The sequence below is a fragment of the Dendrobates tinctorius genome, unplaced genomic scaffold, assembly GCF_039654945.1.
Source record: "Dendrobates tinctorius isolate UK_male_01 unplaced genomic scaffold, ASM3965494v1 ptg000105l, whole genome shotgun sequence".
Lineage (NCBI taxonomy): Eukaryota > Metazoa > Chordata > Amphibia > Anura > Dendrobatidae > Dendrobates > Dendrobates tinctorius.
In genome coordinates, this window is record NW_027361773.1 from 7628262 (window position 1) to 7647286 (window position 19025).

The 19025-nt window shown below is 46.3% G+C and overlaps 1 protein-coding gene across 1 annotated transcript in view; it reads left to right on the plus strand.

Moving 5' to 3' along the window:
* The window catches only part of KIN (Kin17 DNA and RNA binding protein), a 65124-nt gene that overhangs the window by 15685 nt on the left and 30414 nt on the right, over nt 1-19025 (plus strand). The window contains exon 4 of the mRNA XM_073589032.1: nt 8013-8135. Coding sequence (XP_073445133.1) covers nt 8013-8135 — 123 coding nt within the window. The remainder of the gene's footprint in view (nt 1-8012; nt 8136-19025) is intronic.

The window sequence follows — 19025 nt, forward strand, 5'->3', positions numbered from 1 at the left end:
ATGTCCATGAATCGCTTGTTTCTCTGACAGTCAGTCAACAAGTTTCTGAAGGACGAGGAGAATATTACCGCTCCGGAACATGTTATCTCCTTTAAGAAGGCTAAATGTGTACGCAAGGTATTTGCCAGCCATTCAGAGATGAAGAACATTGTCTAGAAACGTAGGAACCGACCACATAAGCGGTTCACAGGGCAAAAGCCTATCGAGGCTAAATACCCCTTTACTCCAGATCTCATGAAGGATTGGTTACAGTCCCCCTCGGTGGATCCTCCTGTATTGTACCTTGCTCCTAAAACGCTTCGATCCATTTCTGAGGGCTCTTCAGACAGAAACCCCTCCGATTGTCAAATTGGCTACCCTCGCCAGTTCAGTTTTTGGAGCTTCAGGAGTGGCTTTTTTCCCATCTTTCGCGGCGACTTGAGTGGCTAAGGCAATGGCCACTTGGGCAGAAGTCTTAATTACTGCCTTCCAAGGTAGCAATCCTCCTCCGGAGACAACCAGTGTCGCCAAGCAGATAATTCACGCAGGGGATTTTGCAGTGGACTCCTCTTTAGATGCCGCTAATTGTGCTGCTAAGGCAACCGCTAATGCAGTCTCCATCAGAAGAGCCCTATGGCTACGCGACTGGCGGGCAGATTCCACCTCCAGAGACTTCTCTGTCGTATCAAACTGGTTGCCTGTTTTGGACAAGAAACTAGACCAGCTCATTTCTGACACTTCTGGGGGGGAAGAGTAGGTTTCTTCCCCAACAAGGGGCTGCCCGGCCGTTTTCGGAATCAACAGCCGACTCGTTTTTCGACCTTTTTCGCAACAGCTCCAGCTGGTCCTCCACAACCTTCTCTTCCAGATCAGGTCGGTTCCCGCGTGGAGACAGAGGTTCCCAGGACAGACCTAACCGCTCTTGGAAACCCAGGCTGGCAGCATCTGGATCTAAGGAAGCCGATCCTATAGATCCTCTACTCAAAGACTTGTTGTGGTATCCGGCAGACACCGACAAAGTAGGCGGCCGTCTGCTCTCATTCAGTCACAGCCTTCTTTCGGGCCGTTCATGCACCGCAAAGGGACGGAGTCATCCTTCCGGTCCCTCAAGACGAATGATTCAGCGTTTTTTTATTCAAACCTTTGTTTGTGGTTCCAAAGAAGGAAGGAACGATGCGGTCCATACTGGACCTCAAGCTGTTAAATCAGTTTGTCAAAGTACGGCGATTCCGAATGGAATTCCTCCGATCGGTGTCGCATCCATGCAAAAGGGAGAGTCCCTATCATCCAGCAGTTCCTGCGTTTTGCAATTCGAGAAGAACACTTCTAGTTCGTTGCCTTGGCCTTCAGTTTCGCCACCGCCCCAGGGTCTATACCAAGGCCATGGTGGCTCTCATGGCCATTCTCCATGCTCGGGGTGTGGTGGTACTGCCGTATCTGGACGACCTGCTGATCAAGGGTCCATCCCTTCCAGCCTGCGAGAAATCCATGGATATCACCGTACAGTTAGGTCCATATATATTTGGACAGAGACCATATTTTTCTAATTTTGGTTCTAGACATTACCACAATGAATTTTAAACAAAACAATTCACATGCAGTTGAAGTTCAGACTTTCAGCTTTCATTTGAGGGTATCCACATTAAAATTGGATGAAGGGTTTAGGAGCTTTCGCTCCTTAACATGTGCCACCCTGTTTTTAAAGGGACCAAAAGTAATTGGACAATTGACTCCAAGGCTATTTCATGGACAGGTGTGGGCAATCCCTTGGTTAAGTCATTCTCAATTAAGCAGATAAAAGGCCTGGAGTTGATTTGAGGTGTGGTGCTTGCATTTGGAAGGTTTTGCTGTGAAGGAAACATGCGGTCACAGGAGCTTTCCATGCAGGTGAAACAAGCCATCCTTAAGCTGCAAAAACAGAAAAAACCCATCCGAGAAATTGCTACAACATTAGGAGTGGCAAAATCTACAGTTTGGTACATCCTAAGAAAGAAAGCACTGGTGAAAAAAAGGGAACTATGCAAAAAGACCTGGGCTCCCACGGAAGACAACAGTGGTGGATGATCACAGAATAATCTCCATGGTGAAGAGAAACCCCTTCACAACAGCCAACCAAGTGAACAACACTCTCCAGGAGGTAGGCATATCAATATCCAAATCTACCATAAAGAGAAGACTGCATGAAAGTAAATACAGAGGGTTCACTGCACGTTGCAAGCCACTCTTAAGCATCAAGAATCAAAAGGCTAGACTGGACTTTGCTAAAAAACATCTAAAAAAGCCAGCACAGTTCTGGAATAACATTCTTTGGACAGATGAAACCAAGATCAACCTCTACCAGAATGATGGAAAGAGAAAGTATGATCCAAAGCATACCACATCATCTGTAAAACACAGCGGAGGCAGTGTGATGGCTTGGGCATGCATGGCTGCCAGTGGCACTTGGTCACTAGTGTTTATTGATGATGTGACACAGGACAGAAGCAGCCGAATGAATTCTGAGGTATTCAGAGCCATACTGTGTGCTCAGATTCAGCCAAATGCAGCCAAATTGATTGGTCGTCGTTTCATACTACAGATGGACAATGACCCAAAACATAAAGCCAAAGCAACCCAGAAGTTTATTACAGCAAAGAAGTGGAATATTCTTGAATGGCTAAGTCAGTCACCTGATCTCAACCCAATTGAGCATGCATTTCACTTGTTAAAGACTAAACTTCAGACAGGCCCACAAACAGCAACTGAAAACCACTGCAGTGAAGGCCTGGCAGAGCATCAAAAAGGAGGAAACGCAGCGTCTGGTGATGTCCATGAGTTCAAGACTTCAGGCAGTCATTGTCAACAAAGGGTTTTCAACCAAGTATTAGAAATGAACATTTTATTTACTATTATTTAATCTGTCCAATTACTTTTGGTCCCTTTAAAAACAGGGTGGCACATGTTAAGGAGCTGAAACTCCTAAACCCTTCATCCAATTTTAGTGTGGATACCCTCAAATGAAAGCTGAAAGTCTGAACTTCAACTGCATCTGAATTGTTTTGTTTAAAATTCATTGTGGTAATGTCTAGAACCAAAATTAGAAAAATGTTGTCTCTGTCCAAATATATATGGACCTAACTGTAAATACACTTTCTTGCCTGGGTCGGAAGATAAACTTCGAAAAGTTTTCCCCAACACCGGTCCAGCAGATTTCCTTTTTTGGAATTGATCTTGGACTCTTCCCGCGGGTTGGCCATTCTCACTCCAGAAAAGGCGCGAACCTTACAACAGGCAGCGCGGACTCTTACCCGACTGGTTTCTCACTCCATACGTTTTCAGCATGATAGTTCTCGGAAACATGGTGGCAGTGATGGGCGCGGTCCCATTCGCACAGTTCCATTTCCACCCTTTACAACATGCGTTGCTGTTAACTTTGGACAAGAACCAGTTCTCCCTGGACCGCCGGTTCCTTCTGTCCCTGCGGGTCAGACGAGCCCACAAGTGGGGGACACTGAAATCCTTATAATTATATAAATATTTGCGCTAAAAAAGTGTATCCTAAAATCCAAAGACAAAACACCCTAAAGTGTAACATGCAATACCCATAAAAAATAATGAATAAAGATAAAGCACTAATATGCCTAGGGTGTTTTGTCTTTGGATTTTAGGATACACTTTTTTAGCGCAAATATTTATATAATTATAATTATTACTTTATTGTTTAGACAAATAGGTGGTGTTGTCTTTTTATTTGCTGCTTTAGTGTTCCTCACGCAGCGCCCCAAGCTAAGCTATCAACACTGAAATCCTCCCTGAGTTAAGGGAAGTTCTTTCTCCCAGTACGATGGTTGGGGTGACCATCGACTCCAGTCTCCTAGGCTGGTGTGCAGATTTTTCTTCGTCACCACACGGCACAGGGTTGTTGGTTAATTCGAGAGTCACGTCTCCCCATCAACATCTTGGACAGTCGAGCGATCAAATTAGCTCTACTGAGTTTCCACCATCTCCTCGTCGGTTACCTCATCAGGATCCAATCCGACAACGACACGGCTGTGGCGTATATCAACCATCAGGGGGGTACTCAGAGCAGAATGGACATGCACGATGTGAGTCACATCCTCGATTGGGCCGAGACCAACCATTGCCCCATCTCAGCAATCCACACCCCGGTTGTGGACAATTGGGCGGTGGTTTTTCTCTCAGTCGCCAAGGCCTTGCCTCAGGAGAGTGGTCTCTTCATCCGGAAGTTTTTTTCAGCAGATCTGCCATCGCTGGGGGACTCTGAATGTGGATCATATAGCCTAAAGACTAAACAGGGCTCCTCGATTCATGACACGATCCATGCGCCATCCGAGCGGACAACCTAGTTCTGCCGTGGCACCGGTTCCGGCTCCCGTGCATTCTTTGCTCCCGAGGGTCTTCAAGAAAATTAGAGCAGAGGGAATACCAGTGATCCTTGTCGCGCCAGATTGGTCGGGCCGGCCATGGTATGCAGACCAAGTACAACTAGTCGCCGGCGTTCCCTGGCGACTTCCAGATCGCATGAATCTACTCTCTCAGGGCCCGATTTACCACCAAAACCCCGGGGCCCTGTCTTTGACGGCCTGGCCGTTGAATCCTGGTTTTTAGCACAAGCTGTTTTTTTCTGTCGATGCGATCTCCACCGTGATTAATGTTAGGAAGCCCGTGTCCATGCGCACTTATCACCGCACCTGGAGAACCTTCTTCTCGTGGTGCATGGACCATGGTCGATCCCCACTGGTGTTTTATATTCTTTCCATATTGGAATTCCTACAATCAGGATTAACCTCAGGTCTCGCGCTTAGCTCGCTCAAGGGCCAGATTTCAGCCTTGTCAGTGCTATTCCAATGCAAAATTGCCAGAAGACATTCATTCAGAGAGTCTCCCAGGTGGCACCTCTATATTTTAGGGGCCATTGGAATCAAGGGTCTTTAACTTGGTTCTCGGAGCCTTACAGGAGGCTCTTTACGAACCACTGCAGGACGTACCGCTAGCTATTGTCTCTTGGAAGGTGGTCTTTGTAGCAGCAATTACGTCATTTACACAAGTTTCTGAATTGGCAGCCCTGTCCTGCCGTCCTCCGATCCTGAATTTTCATCAGGACGAGGCAGCTCTCAGGAAGTCCCCATCTTTCCTGCCCAAAGTCGGGTCTTCTTTTCATCTCAATGAAGAAATTGTTTGGCCTTCCTTCTGTCCGGCTCCAGTCCATTGCATTGAGAGGGCCTTCCACACCCTCGATGTGGTCAGGGCTCTGAGATGGTACATCTCGCGGACGGCTCCCTTCCACAAGTCATATGCCCTGTTCGTACTTCCACAGGGGCATAGGAAGGGTCTAGCCCCTTCAAAAGCCATGCTAGCCAGATGGATTTGCTTGGCTATTCAGGAATCCTACCGTGTCTGGGACACACCTGTCCCAGCAGGGATTCAGGCGCATTTTATCCGCTCAGTGGGCGCCTCTTGGGCCATTCGGCACCAGGTGTCGGCAGAACAGGTCACGCTGCGTCTTAGTCCAGCCTGCATACCTTTACAAAACATTACCAAATTCATGCTCAGGCCTCTGCGGATGCAGCTCTTGGCAGACGCATCCTGCGATCAGCAGTACCATAGTGTTAAGCCAGTGGTACATGGGGTATTAGCAGTTGTATGCTTCCCACCCAGGGACTGTTTTAGGACGTCCCACTGTCTGTGTCCCCCAATGAGGTGTAGGAGAAATAGGGATTTTTGTGTACTCTCCGTAAAATCCTTTTCTCCGAGCCAATCATTGGGGGACACAGAAACCGCCCTGTTTGGCCTATTGGCTCATTGTTGCATTTTTAGGTTTTGACAGAGTTATGATTATTGTCATTCTTTTAATGCTCCTACTGCTTTTTTCGCCGAACTGGGGAATTGCCAGCCAGCGAGAGGGTGTATACTGCAGGGGAGGAGTTAACTTTTTTCTGTGTTTACTTAGTGTCCTCCTAATGGCAAGTAGCATAACACCCACTGTCTGTGTCCCCCAATGATTGGCTCGGAGAAAAGGATTTTACGGTGAGTACACAAAAATCCCTATTTTGAAGAATTTTTCCTTTGAAAACGATGTGTAAATGGTTTAGGCCGGGGTCGCACTACTGTAGAATACAGACGAGTGCTATGCGAGAAAACATCACATAATACTCGGACCAGTGTTAAGGTATTCAGCAGCTCACATCACCGTATTTTTTCTCAGGTGTATTCAACGTGCGTGTAAATTCGCAGCATGCTCCCTGGGTTCAGAGGAGCAAGAGCTATCGGTTCTTCCTCATCTGTATGTACGGCACGTGTTCACTGCGGTGTATACAAAGATAAGGATGGCAGAGCTAATGATAAACCTTCTATGGGGAGTACATCATGGTCTGGCAACCAGCTCCAGCAGCTGCACAATCTCCTGTATCTGCTTACTTTGCACTTACGTTTTAGAATGTCACTACAGAGTAGTATGTGGACAGCCTGGATGTTTAAAGTCTGATTGGTCCGGAAGTAGCTAAATCTAGACCATTAGCTGCGCTCGACTGAATTTTTACTCACACTATATTATAAATGGTGAGAGCTGGATGGCAGTTAGGAATGTAGTAAATTAAAAAAATGAAATGTCCAGAAAGATATCTGCCTGGAGGACCTAGAATGACTGTTGAGTGTGCAGACTAAAGTTAGATGTAAGCATGTTGTGTATTTTCGTATAGTGCTCAAATGTAGCCGTTATTTTAGATTAGAGCAGTGCCAGAGGATATGTACCATGCTTATTAGTTGTTAGTCACCATCTCAACGTTACTGAGATCATAGGTGTGATGCCACAATCTAATTCCCTTATTTCCGCATTGTCACAGACCTTTTTAAACAGTGAATTTGATTTATTATCGAAAAGTTGTTCAAAGCAACAATATAACCAGACTATCCACAGCTAGTTATTCATTGTCCTTCTGTTCAGACTGGTGTGTGTGTGCATTTTATAATATACATTATCCAAGGAGTGTCGTTTCTCCTTGCAGAGATTGACATGCTAAGCATGCCGAAATTAGGAGACTTAAAGCCGCAATGCTCCTCTGGGAAATATGCAAATTGTGTCTTCAGAGAGGAAGAGGACTAGAACTCTAGAACATTGCGGCTTTAAGTTTCCTCAAATCAGCATGCTTAGCATGTCAATCTCCGCAAGGAGAAACAATACTTCTTGGATATCGGTCAGACGCCTCTCACACAGCCAAACCAGATATGTCACACTTTGCACTGACGAGGGGCAGTACCCTGAAACACAGTGTCTGCAAATTGAGATTCTGGTTTGGCTTTTATCCTAAGTCATGTGACAAGGCTCGTTAAGAGGTTGATATTGACTTGTAGGATTGCTACTTCCCATAGGTGGCGCTTGAGTTCTGGTCCTATTCCTCCCTGAAGAGACAATTTGCATAATATAACAAGTTAAGGAAAATTTCCAGCACCATACGTTGATAAAATCTTGACTTGCAAGGACTAAGGATCACTTCTCATAGGCGTCAGATGATTTACTAATGTGTGTCTGCCCGGCCCGGATTATGTCTGTGGTTATTTAATAAAGCAAAATCAATATTTTCTAGAAATCCGTGCTGGAAATTCTCCTTTGCTTGCTGAATCCATTGCTCTGTTGGGTTGCACCTTTGGGTTGGTGACTGAGCTGGACTTTTAGTGTGTGTGCACACGTTGCGGATTTTGCTGCGGATCCGCCAAATCCGCTGTGCACATGCTGCGGAAAATTCAGCGCAGATTTGCTGTGGTTTATTTTCCGCAGCATGTCAATTGTTTTTGCGGATCCGTGGTTGCGTTTTCCTTTCTCCCTCTCTCCCCGCAAGGGACAAAATTTTGAGCAAATCCGCACGGCCAAACCGCACTATATTCTGCATCAAATCCGCTGGGGGAAAAGCATGCGTTTTCTGCCAAGAGATGCGGATTCTCTGCAGAAAAATCTGCAACGTGTGCACATACCCTTACATTGCACTGTATGTTAAGACCATAATCGTTGGCTTTCTTTTTTTTTTTTTGTTTTAAAGGAACAAAGCGGGTGCATAATAACATTGTGTACAATGAGTACATCAGTCATCGAGAACACGTCCACATGAACGCAACACAGTGGGAGACACTAACAGACTTTACAAAGTGGCTGGGTAGAGAAGGTAAGTGCTTTACTGTGACTTTTTTTCTTTCCATCATCCTAACCAGTCTCATTATCCCTCTCTCATTTGTTTAAACCTACACTAGATATTAAAGAAGCCTCTCTCATCTCTATTTTTTCCACTAAATGTGATTATATATGCATGTAATATGTAAAGCGCCATGGAATAAATGGCGCAATAATAATAATAATAATGTAATATAGTGTGATCTTCAGGCTCTCCGGATCACTTTGTGCTCCATGTGTGAGCTGGGCGTCTGTTTTATAATGTAACCCTATGGAGCTGCGTTCTGATGCTTCAGGGTCACAGAGCTCAGCATGGCCCAGACAGTCTGCAGGGGAGTGACGTCACTGAAGAGGAGAGCAGCGCTGGACACCAGAGAGCGTGGCGCTAGGCGAGTATACACTCATACTACATGTATAGACACACACTTAATAAAAAAAATATAGATGGGAGTGCTTCTTCTTACAAAATATACCTCAATTCACATTTATTTATTTTTTAATAAATGGAGCCTGACTAATATATCACTTGTATGACTGTGCAACCTATTGATTTCAGTCCTGCAGCATATACCTAGTGGCGATAACGTAGACAGTCTCATTCATGCTGCTCCTGGTGCTGGCAGTAAGAATCAGCTGCCAGGTTCCCTTCACGCCGCAACCAATTTCTGTTTATTTCCGCCCCTCCTTCCAAGAGCCATAACTTTCACAGCCGTATGAGGGTATGTTTTTTGCAGGACAACTTGTGCCTTTAAATGACACCATTCATTGTATCACGTGATGCACTGGAAAGCGTGAACAAAAATTCAAAGTGCATTGAGATTGCAGAAAAATTGCAATTCCACAAATTTTTTAAAATTATTATTTAACATGCTTTTACTATACAGTAAAACTGGCCTGACACTAAAATTTTCCAGTTCAGTACGATAACGCAGATACCAAACGTATAGTTTTTTTTGTGTTTTAAGTGGTGAAAAAAATAGGAAATTTGTGTGTGTGGGGGAGGGTTACAAAATTAAAAAACTTACTTGTCTCTCCATTTTCCAAGACCATAACATTTTCAATTTTAAGGCTATAGGGCTGTGTGACCGCTTATATTTTGCACCTTGTACTGATGTTTTTATTGATACGATGTTTTGATCTCCTGTTATTGCATTTTATTGCAATGTTGCAGCATTTAAAAAACGCACTTCTAATGTATTTGATTTATTTTTTTATTATGCTGTTTACTGGTCAGATCAGTTTATTTTATATTTTGATCGGACTTTTATGAACGCAGCGATACCAAATGTGTGGGGTTCTTTAAATTTACCTTTAATGGGGCAAAAGGGGTTTAATTTAAACTTTTATATTTTTCATATTTTTAAAAAATGTATATTTTTTATTGTGTTTATTAGACTCTTAGGGTGAGTGCAGCTTACAGTCCCCTATCGCTTTTGCTATGCATAGCAGCACTGCTATTTATAATGAAAATCACAGTCTCTTATCAAAGCCAGCTAAATTCTGGCTTTCGCAGGAGAATCATTGTGACCAGCACGGAGGTCTTCAGCAGACCGGTGGCTGTCATGGCAACCCATATGACTGTATGTCATATAGTAACATAGTTTTGAAGGCTGAAGGAAGACCTTATGTCCATCTAGTTCAGCCTATTTTTAGTGCAGCTGTTCTGCATTGTTGATCCTGGGGAAGACAAAAAACCCACAGAGTAGAAGCCAATATTCTCCATAGGGAAAAAAATTCCTTCCCCTAAGCTGGGTCAACCATCTACCTATAATATTCTGTTATTTGTAACCTTCTATACTGTTACTCACAAGAAAAGCATCCATTCCTTTCTTAAATTCATTCAGTGAGTTCGCCATCACCACTTCCTCAGGAAGAGAATTCCAGAGCCTCACTGCTCTTACCGTGAAGAACCCTCTTCTATGCTGGTGCAGAAATTGTCTTTCCTCCAAACGAAGAGAATGCCCCCTTGTTCTTGTCACAGTCCTTGGTACAAACAGTTCATTGGAGAGATCTCTGTATTGCCCTCTGATATACTTGTACATATATTACTCTGTCGCCTTATTGGGGGACACAGAACCGTGGGTGTTATGCTGCTGTCCACTAGGTGGCGACACTATGCATAATATGAAAAAGATTAACTTTGTCTCCTCCTATGCAGTATACACCCCTGGACGGCATCAGCCTTCTCCAGTTTTTGCTTAGTGTCGCAAGGAGGCACACCTTTTTTCTTTTTTTTTTTTTTTTCCTTTCGTCGGAACAGATGAAGAAAAGTGGGTCTCCAGCGAGACTCCCGGCATGGCTCCTTCCTTGGCCCCCTTTTTAGGGGTGCCCAGTTGAAGTGGAGATGGCGGTTCCCCATGTCGCTCCTTCCCCAGTCCCTCGGGTACTGGTCCGAAGTTGAGACCCCCCCCCCCTCCTTCCCCAACCCCCTTCAGGGTCTGGGTTGAGGTTGAGGCAAGGATGAAAACCCCCTGACGGTGACAGACGCACCCTCCCTAATCCCCCGCAGGGGGCATTAGGTTGAGACGCCGCAGGTAGGGTCGGAGTACAGACTGTTGTGAGTTCATTTTCCCCTTCGTCACTGAGGTCTGGTGAACGCCCTATTCTGGTAAAGGAAGGTAATGAGCCTGATTATCAGACACCTGAGCCTAATGAGGATGACTGGCTGAGTGGAGTCACGGACTGGATATAAGGCTGCCGACTCCCTTCTGCCCTGCGGGTGATTTCTCTGTGGACTTCTAGGACACCAGTCTGATTCCTGCTCCTCTAAAGCTAAGTTTTCTGCTTTGCCTGTTAGCATTTGTGTTTTGTTTTTGTTTTCCTTGCTTTTCTGGATTCTGCCATTCCCTGCTGGGATGAGCTGAATCTCCTTTTGCCTGTTGCTCTGTCTTCAGAATATTCCTGAGTACTGACATAGCTTTTTTGAAGCCTAGCGTCTTCAGGGCCTTTTTCACTGTCAGTCTGTTGGCTCTTATTTTCATAGGGTTTTTCTCGGATTGCAGACAGCAGTCTTCCTGTCCTTGCCTATCTAGTTAGCTTGGGCCCCGTCTTTGCTCAGTCTATCTTTCTGTCTGTGTTAGTGTTTTCATCTTGCTTCACCGTCATTATATGTTGGGGGCTGCCTATTGCTTTGGGGTCTGCTCTGGGGCAGTTTAGATTTCCCCTTTCTTTCTTTAGGCCTATTTAATTCTCCGGCTGTGATCGAGGGGTCTAGGGCATCGTAGGAACCCCCCACGGCTACTGCTAGTTATGTTGATAGGTTCAGGGGCCTGCAATCTGATAGCTGCCAACTTCTCTGGTTTTCTGGACTTAGCTAGCATTTCTGTTTTTGCCTCCTACGGTGACTCAATCATAACAGAATCACCCGCCATACCGCAGATCCTAGGGTACTCTATAGCAGGAAAGAATTGTGTTTTTAAAGAAGAAGAAGAAAAAAAAAAAAAAAAAAGTGTGTATATTCTTTCCTCAATATCTCTGAGGCCGTAGGGGGAATTTTTTTTTCTCTCAATGGAGATAAAGCAATTGTCTGATCGTGTGGAGCAGCTCGCTGCGGAAGTGCGGGGAATTTCCACCTACCTTGCTCGTTCGCATGCTGTTGAACCAAAGATCCTTACACCTGATGTATTTTTTGGGGATCGATCTAAATTTTTGAGTTTCAAAAATAATTGTAAATTATTTTTTGCCTTGAAGCCTAACTCGTCAGGGAGCTCCGCGCAGCAGGTTAAAATTGTCATCTCTTTGCTGCGTGGCGATCCCCAGGATTGGGCGTTTTCTTTGAAACCAGATGATCCTATTCTGACTAATGTGAACGCATACTTTCAAGCTTTGGGGTTGTTGTATGACGAACCTAATGCTATTGATCAGGCTGAAAAGACCCTGTTGGCATTGAACCAGGGTCAGGATTCTGCAGAGTTGTACTGTCAAAAGTTCCGAAAGTGGGCGGTCCTTACTACCTGGAATGATAATGCCTTGGCTGCTCTCTTTCGGAAGGGTTTGTCAGAAGCCGTAAAAGATTCTATGGTGGGATTTCCTGTTCCCTCTGGTCTGGACGATTCTATGTCATTAGCCATCCAGGTTGATCGGCGTTTACGTGAACGCAGGATTGCACGAGAGGTGTTGCCACCGGTTGAACAGACGTCTGAACCTATGCAATGTGATAGAGTTTTGTCTAAGGCGCAACGTCAGGAGTTCAGAAGGCGTAATAAGCTGTGTTTTTTCTGTGGAGATGCCTCACATATTATTTCTGTTTGTCCTAAACGAGAGAAACGCTTTGCACACACGTTTTCTGTGGGTGGTGTTCAACCTAAGTTTCTTCTGGCAATTACTCTGATCTGCTCCCTGTCCACATTTTCCGCCAAGGCTTTTGTGGATTCGGGAGCAGCGCTAAACCTAATGGACTTGGATTTTGCTAAACGTTGTGGATTTCCGATGACACCTCTGCAGACGCCTATCCCTTTGAGGGGGATTGATGCTACTCCTTTGGCTAAAAATAAACCTCAGTTTTGGATCCAGGTGGTCATGCGGGTCGCCCAGACCATCAAGAAAATTGCAGATTTTTGGTGTTGCATGGTCTGCATGATGCCGTTGTTCTGGTGTTTCCCTGGTTGCAAATTCATAATCCAGTTTTGGATTGGAAATCTGTGTCTGTGGTGAGTTGGGGTTGTCGGTGTGCCTTTAGTGAGGCTCCGGTTTTTTCCACCTCTCCTCAGTCGCATGATGTTCCTGACTATTTGGCGGACTTTTATGATGTATTTAGTGAGAATGAGTCTGCGTCCTTGCCTCCTCATAGGAGTTATGACTGTGCAATCGAACTAAGCCCGGGGTGTAAATTTCCCAAGGGTCGGCTCTTCAATTTATCTGTACCCGAGCACGAGGCTATGCGGTCCTATATTAAGGAGGCGTTGGAGAAGGGTCATATTAGACCATCCTCTTCACCCTTAGGTGCCGTTTTTTTTTTTTTGTGGCCAAAAAGGATGGTTCTTTAAGGCCTTGTATTGATTATCGTGCCCTCAATAAAATTACTATTAAATTTCAGTATCCGTTTCCCCTGATTTCGGATCTATTCTCTAGAGTTAGAGGTGCTTGCTGGTTTACCAAGCTTGACCTCAGGGGGGCGTATAATCTTATCCGCATTAAGCAGGGGGATGAATGGAAGACGGCGTTTAATACTCCGGAGGGACATTTTGAGTACCTGGTGATGCCTTTTGGGCTCACTAATGCCCCTTCTGTCTTCCAGTGCTTCATGAACGATATTTTCCGAGACTTTGTCGATAAATTTTTGATTATCTATCTGGATGATATTTTGATCTTCTCCAAGGATTGGGATTCTCATGTGGAACATATTCGGACTGTGTTCCGGATCTTGAGGGAGAATTCCCTGTATGTCAAAGGATCGAAATGCCTTTTTGGAGTACAGAGGATTTCATTTTTGGGATTTATTTTGTCTCCGTCAACTATTGAAATGGACCCGGCCAAGGTACAGGCCATTTACGATTGGGTTCAGCCCACTTCTTTGAAGGCCCTCCAGAAGTTTTTGGGTTTTGCTAATTTTTATCGGAAATTTATAGCAAAATGTTCTAGTATTGCCAAGCCATTGACTGATCTGACCAAGAAGGGGGCTGATGTGTTGAATTGGTCTCCGGAGGCTGTTGCTTCCTTTCAGGAGCTGAAGCGAAGATTTACCTCCGCCCCGGTTTTGCGGCAACCTGATGTCTCACTCCCGTTCCAGGTTGAGGTGGATGCTTCTGAGATTGGTGCAGGAGCTGTTTTGTCCCAAAAGGATCCTGTAACATCTAAAATGAATCCCTGTGCTTTCTTTTCCCGAAAGTTCTCTCCATCTGAACGTAACAATGATGTGGGGAATCGGGAACTGTTGGCCATGAAATGGGCATTTGAGGAGTGGAGACATTGGTTGGAGGGAGCTAAACATCAAGTTGTGGTCCTCACTGACCACAAGAATTTGATTTACCTAGAGTCGGCTAAACGCTTGAACCCTAGACAGGCTAGGTGGGCCTTGTTTTTTACACGTTTTGATTTTGTGGTCTCTTTTCTTCCTGGAACTAAGAATGTCAAGGCAGACGCCCTCTCTAGGAGTTTCTTTGCTGATTCTCCTGTGGTGACCAAGCCTGCTACCATCTTAAGCGAAGGGGTAGTTCTTTCTGCCATCTCGCCCGATTTGAGACTTGCTCTGCAAGAATTCCAGGAGGACAAACCTGAGCGTTGTCCCAGTGGAAAGTTGTATGTTCCTGACCAGTGGAAGAAGAGAGTGATGTCTGAAGTTCATTGCTCTGCATTGGCTGGTCATCCAGGTATTTTTGGTACTAGAGATCTGGTGAGTCGCTCTTTTTGGTGGCCCACCTTGTCTCATGATGTCAGGAATTTTGTGCAGTCCTGTGGGACTTGCTCCCGGTCTAAATCTTGTTCTCGCTCTAGTGGGTTGTTGATGCCTTTGCCGGTCCCCAGGAGGCCATGGACCCATATTTCAATGGATTTCATCTCTGATATGCCGGTCTCTCAAAGAATGACTGTTATTTGGGTGATTTGTGATAGGTTCTCTAAGATGGTTCATCTTGTACCACTCCCTAAGTTGCCATCTTCCTCTGAGTTGGTGCCCCTGTTTTTGCAACAGGTGGTTCGCTTACACGGGATTCCTGAGAACATTGTTTCTGACAGAGGAGTTCAGTTTGTGTCTAGATTTTGGAGGACGTTCTGTTCCAAGCTGGGAATTCAGTTGTCCTTCTCCTCTGCTTTTCACCCTCAGACCAATGGGCAGACAGAGAGAGCAAACCAGACCTTGGAGTCGTATTTGAGATGTTTTATTTCCGCTGATCAGGATGATTGGGTTTCATTTTTGCCCTTGGCCGAATTTGCTTTAAATAATAGAGCTAGTTCTGCCACTTTGATGTCACCTTTTTTTTGTAACTTAACTTTGGGTTTCATCCTCGATTTTCTTCAGGGCAGGTGGAGCCTTCTGCCTGCCCAGGTGTTGACACTGTGGTGGAGAGAATGCACCAGATCTGAGACCAAGTGGTGGATAAGTTATCTCTCTCCCAGGAAAAGGCCCAGCGGTTTTCCAATCGACATAGGACCATTGGTCTCCAGTTCAAGATTGGTGATATGGTGTGGTTATCATCAAAAAATATTGCTATGAAGGTGGCTTCTCCTAAGTTTAAGCCTAGATTTATTGGACCTTACAAGATTTTGGAGATTATTAATCCGGTCTCTTTTCGTTTGGCTCTTCCTGTCACATTTAAAATCCATAATGTGTTCCATAAGTCCTTGTTGAAGAGGTTTGTTGAACCAGTTGTTCCTGGGGTGGCACCTCCAGACCCTGTATTGGTTGAAGGTAACATGGAATATGAGGTAGAGAAAATACTGGATTCCCGTTTGGCTAGACGGAGACTCCAGTATTTGGTTAAGTGGAAGGGTTATGGTCAGGAGGATAATTCCTGGGTCTCTGCCTCTGATATTCATGCCAAAAGATTGGTGCGTGCCTTTCATCGGGCTCGCCCTGGTGGCGTGGTTGAGGGTTCGGTGACCCCTCCTCAAGGGGGAGGTACTGTTGTGAGTTCATTTTCCCCTTCGTCACTGAGGTCTGGTGAATTCCCTATTCTGGTAAAGGAAGGTAATGAGCCTGATTATCAGGCACCTGAGCCTAATGAGGATGACTGGCTGAGTGGAGTCACGGACTGGATATAAGGCTGCCGACGCCCTTCTGCCCTGCGGGTGATTTCTCTGTGGACTTGTAGGACACCAGTCTGATTCCTGCTCCTCTAAAGCTAAGTTTTCTGCTTTGCCTGTTAGCATTTGTGTTTTGTTTTTGTTTTCCTTGCTTTTCTGGATTCTGCCATTCCCTGCTGGGGTGAGCTGAATCTCCTTTTGCCTGTTGCTCTGTCTTCAGAATATTCCTGAGTACTGACATAGCTTTTTTGAAGCCTAGCGTCTTCAGGGCCTTTTTCACTGTCAGTCTTTTGGCTCTTATTTTCATAGGGTTTTTCTCGGATTGCAGACAGCAGCCTTCCTGTCCTTTCCTATCTAGTTAGCTTGGGCCCCGTCTTTGCTCAGTCTATCTTTCTGTCTGTGTTAGTGTTTTCATCTTGCTTCACCGTCATTATATGTTGGGGGCTGCCTATTGCTTTGGGGTCTGCTCTGGGGCAGTTTAGATTTCCCCTTTCTTTCTTTAGGCCTATTTAATTCTCAAAAGGAAATTTTCTGCTCACCCCTCTTCACTCCTAATCACACCTCCGACGCACGGAAAGACCCTGACCCGGGTGTATAGTGCACAACATAGAAAAAGATTTTCCAGCGTCTCCAGGAGATAAAATAACAATTTTATCCGCGGAATTCCATGATTAAGCCCTTTCAGGGTGAAACGCGTAGGAAAGTGCTCCCCTCCATATGCCTCTTTATGTTGTTTTTACTTGATGGTAAGAAGATTTTATATTTTCAATAAAGCAATTGTTATTTTATCTCCTGGAGACGCTGGAAAATCTTTTTCTATTTAATTCTCCGGCTGTGATCGAGGGGTCTAGGGCATCGTAGGAACCCCCCACGGCTACTGCTAGTTGTGTTGATAGGTTCAGGGGTCTGCAATCCGATAGCTGCCAACTTCTCTGGTTTTCTGGACTTAGCTAGCATTTCTGTTTTTGCCTCCTACGTTGACTTAATCATAACAGACAGCATTCTGCACCAGGGACCCCAGACCAGCTGTGGGATCCTGCTGGGGCCGGGGGAGGGTGCAGGCAGACGTGGCACAGCAGAGACAGGGCTTTCTGCGCCCCTGCCTCTGCAGAAGCAGTGGATCCATGGCGCTCCAGGGACCCACAGGAACCGCTAGCCTTGCTGCCCCCACCGCTAGCCAGTCGCCCATTCCGACCCCCTCCCAGACTACCGCGCCGCTCTGGAGCCCTCCTGGGCATCAGGCCTCTAATTTAGACCGCAGCTTCGGCCTAGCCGAAGCCGCCGCCTTTTCCCCTCCCCCGGCCCGCCCCCCGGATGACGAAAATGACTGCAGTGTCATAGAAGGGGCGGATCGAGGCAGGAAGGGCGCGCTTTTACATAGCTCAGCGCGCCCTTTTCCAGCTCTCCGCCCCCTTCCCTCTCCACCTCAGAATACGGTGGCCATCTTGCTGCACCTGAAGGAAGGCAGCACAGCAGTCTCCGTGGGGCACAGGACGTGGGGCTTATCAGCGCTGGACCTAAGGGGAGCAGCGGTGGGGTAAGATCACAGCTGGGTTCTGGTACTCAGCTGTGAATTCCTATAACCTATAGTGCTCTCCTCCTTTCCTCTGTGTAGATACCCCTGTAGGGCCTCTATTAATCAGCCTAGGTACTATGTCGGGCTCAAAGAAAAGAACCAGGCAAGACTGCTTTTATGCAGTCTGCACAGCCTGCAAGGTCACTCTCCCCAGCGGCAGCACGTACCCGCACTGCCGGTACTGTACCCAAAAAAACGGAGCTGAACCCCAAGAAGTCCCTACCAACGCTTCTGCGACTGCTACTGCGCCGGAATGGGCAACTCAGATGTCGCAGTCTGACACAGTCTATAGATAACCTGACCTCCACATTACTGCAGGCTCTGCAGGGTCATGTCTCGGCTACGAACGTTACCCAGCAAAGGGACGTCCGGCCTCACGTACAGGGCGCTTCCGACAGTTCGAGGCGTAAGCGGACCCACAGGTCGCGTTCATCTGCGTCCTCACATAGCAATAGGTCTTCCCCTGATAGGGAAAGACAATGCGGATCTCCACAACGATCCCAGACCAGGGAAAACCTCCGCTCTAGTTCGCCGGCTAGGGAGCTCCTTAGCGATGCGCAAGACTCAGAGGGCATATGTGACTCCAACTCAGATAACGAAACAGAGACCGCTCTGCTCCCTTGTCCCCCTAGCAATACTGCGATAGTTGAGGATATCGTCTCTTCCATCCTTCGGGTGCTGGACATTTCAGATCCAACCCCGGATGCACCAGAACACAAGATTTCCTTTGAAAGTGTTCAGAAACCATCAAAGGTCTTCCCTAATCACCCGGAATTTCAAAAAATCCTTTCTAAGCATTTTTCGCAGCCTGAGAAAAAATTCGCCAATCGCAAGTATTTGGAAGCAAAGTAACCCTTCCCACAGAAAGACACCAAGGATTGGACAGATCCGCCTGAAGTGGACCCTCCAGTCTCTAGACTAGCAGCACAAACGCTTCTCTCGCTGCCGGACAGTTCAACCCTCAAGGACACAGCAGACAGACAGGTTGAACGCATGGCTCGTTCAATCTTTGAAGCGGCAGGTGCATTTGCTTCAGTTTGGGCAGCCAAGGCCATCATGGCCTGGGATGATCTCTTGCAAAAGGGCCTTCAAGCCTCAAATCCTCAGCTGGCGGACCAGGCGGTGCAAATTGCAGTGGTGGCAGATTACATGGTCCATGCAGCGTTGGACTCTGCAAGAGGGGTAGCGGCAATAGCATCAAACGCCATCACAATCCGGCGTATTCTCTGGCTAAGAGAATGGAAAGCGGATGCGGCCTTAAAAAAGTCCCTAAACAAATCTCCCGTACTTCAGTGGCCGTCTTTTCGGTGAAAAGCTGGATACAATGATATCCAATGCTACCGGGGGCAAAAGTACTTCCCTCCCTCAACTAAGACCAAAACGCACGTTTCAAAGACGTAATCAGTCTAGTTTCCGATCCTTTCGGAATTCTTCAGGCTGGTCCGTCTCACGCCCAGCACAAAACCGTAGTCGTTCCCCCCCCCGCAGGGACAACATACCTGCGGCACAGAGGCCGGACAGGAACTGGCAGTCAAAGGCAAGCCAAGCGAAATCTAAAGGAGGAAAACCTCAGACTTTTCCCTCATCTTGACTCATGCCCTCCGGAAGACACCCCACTTGTAGGCGGAC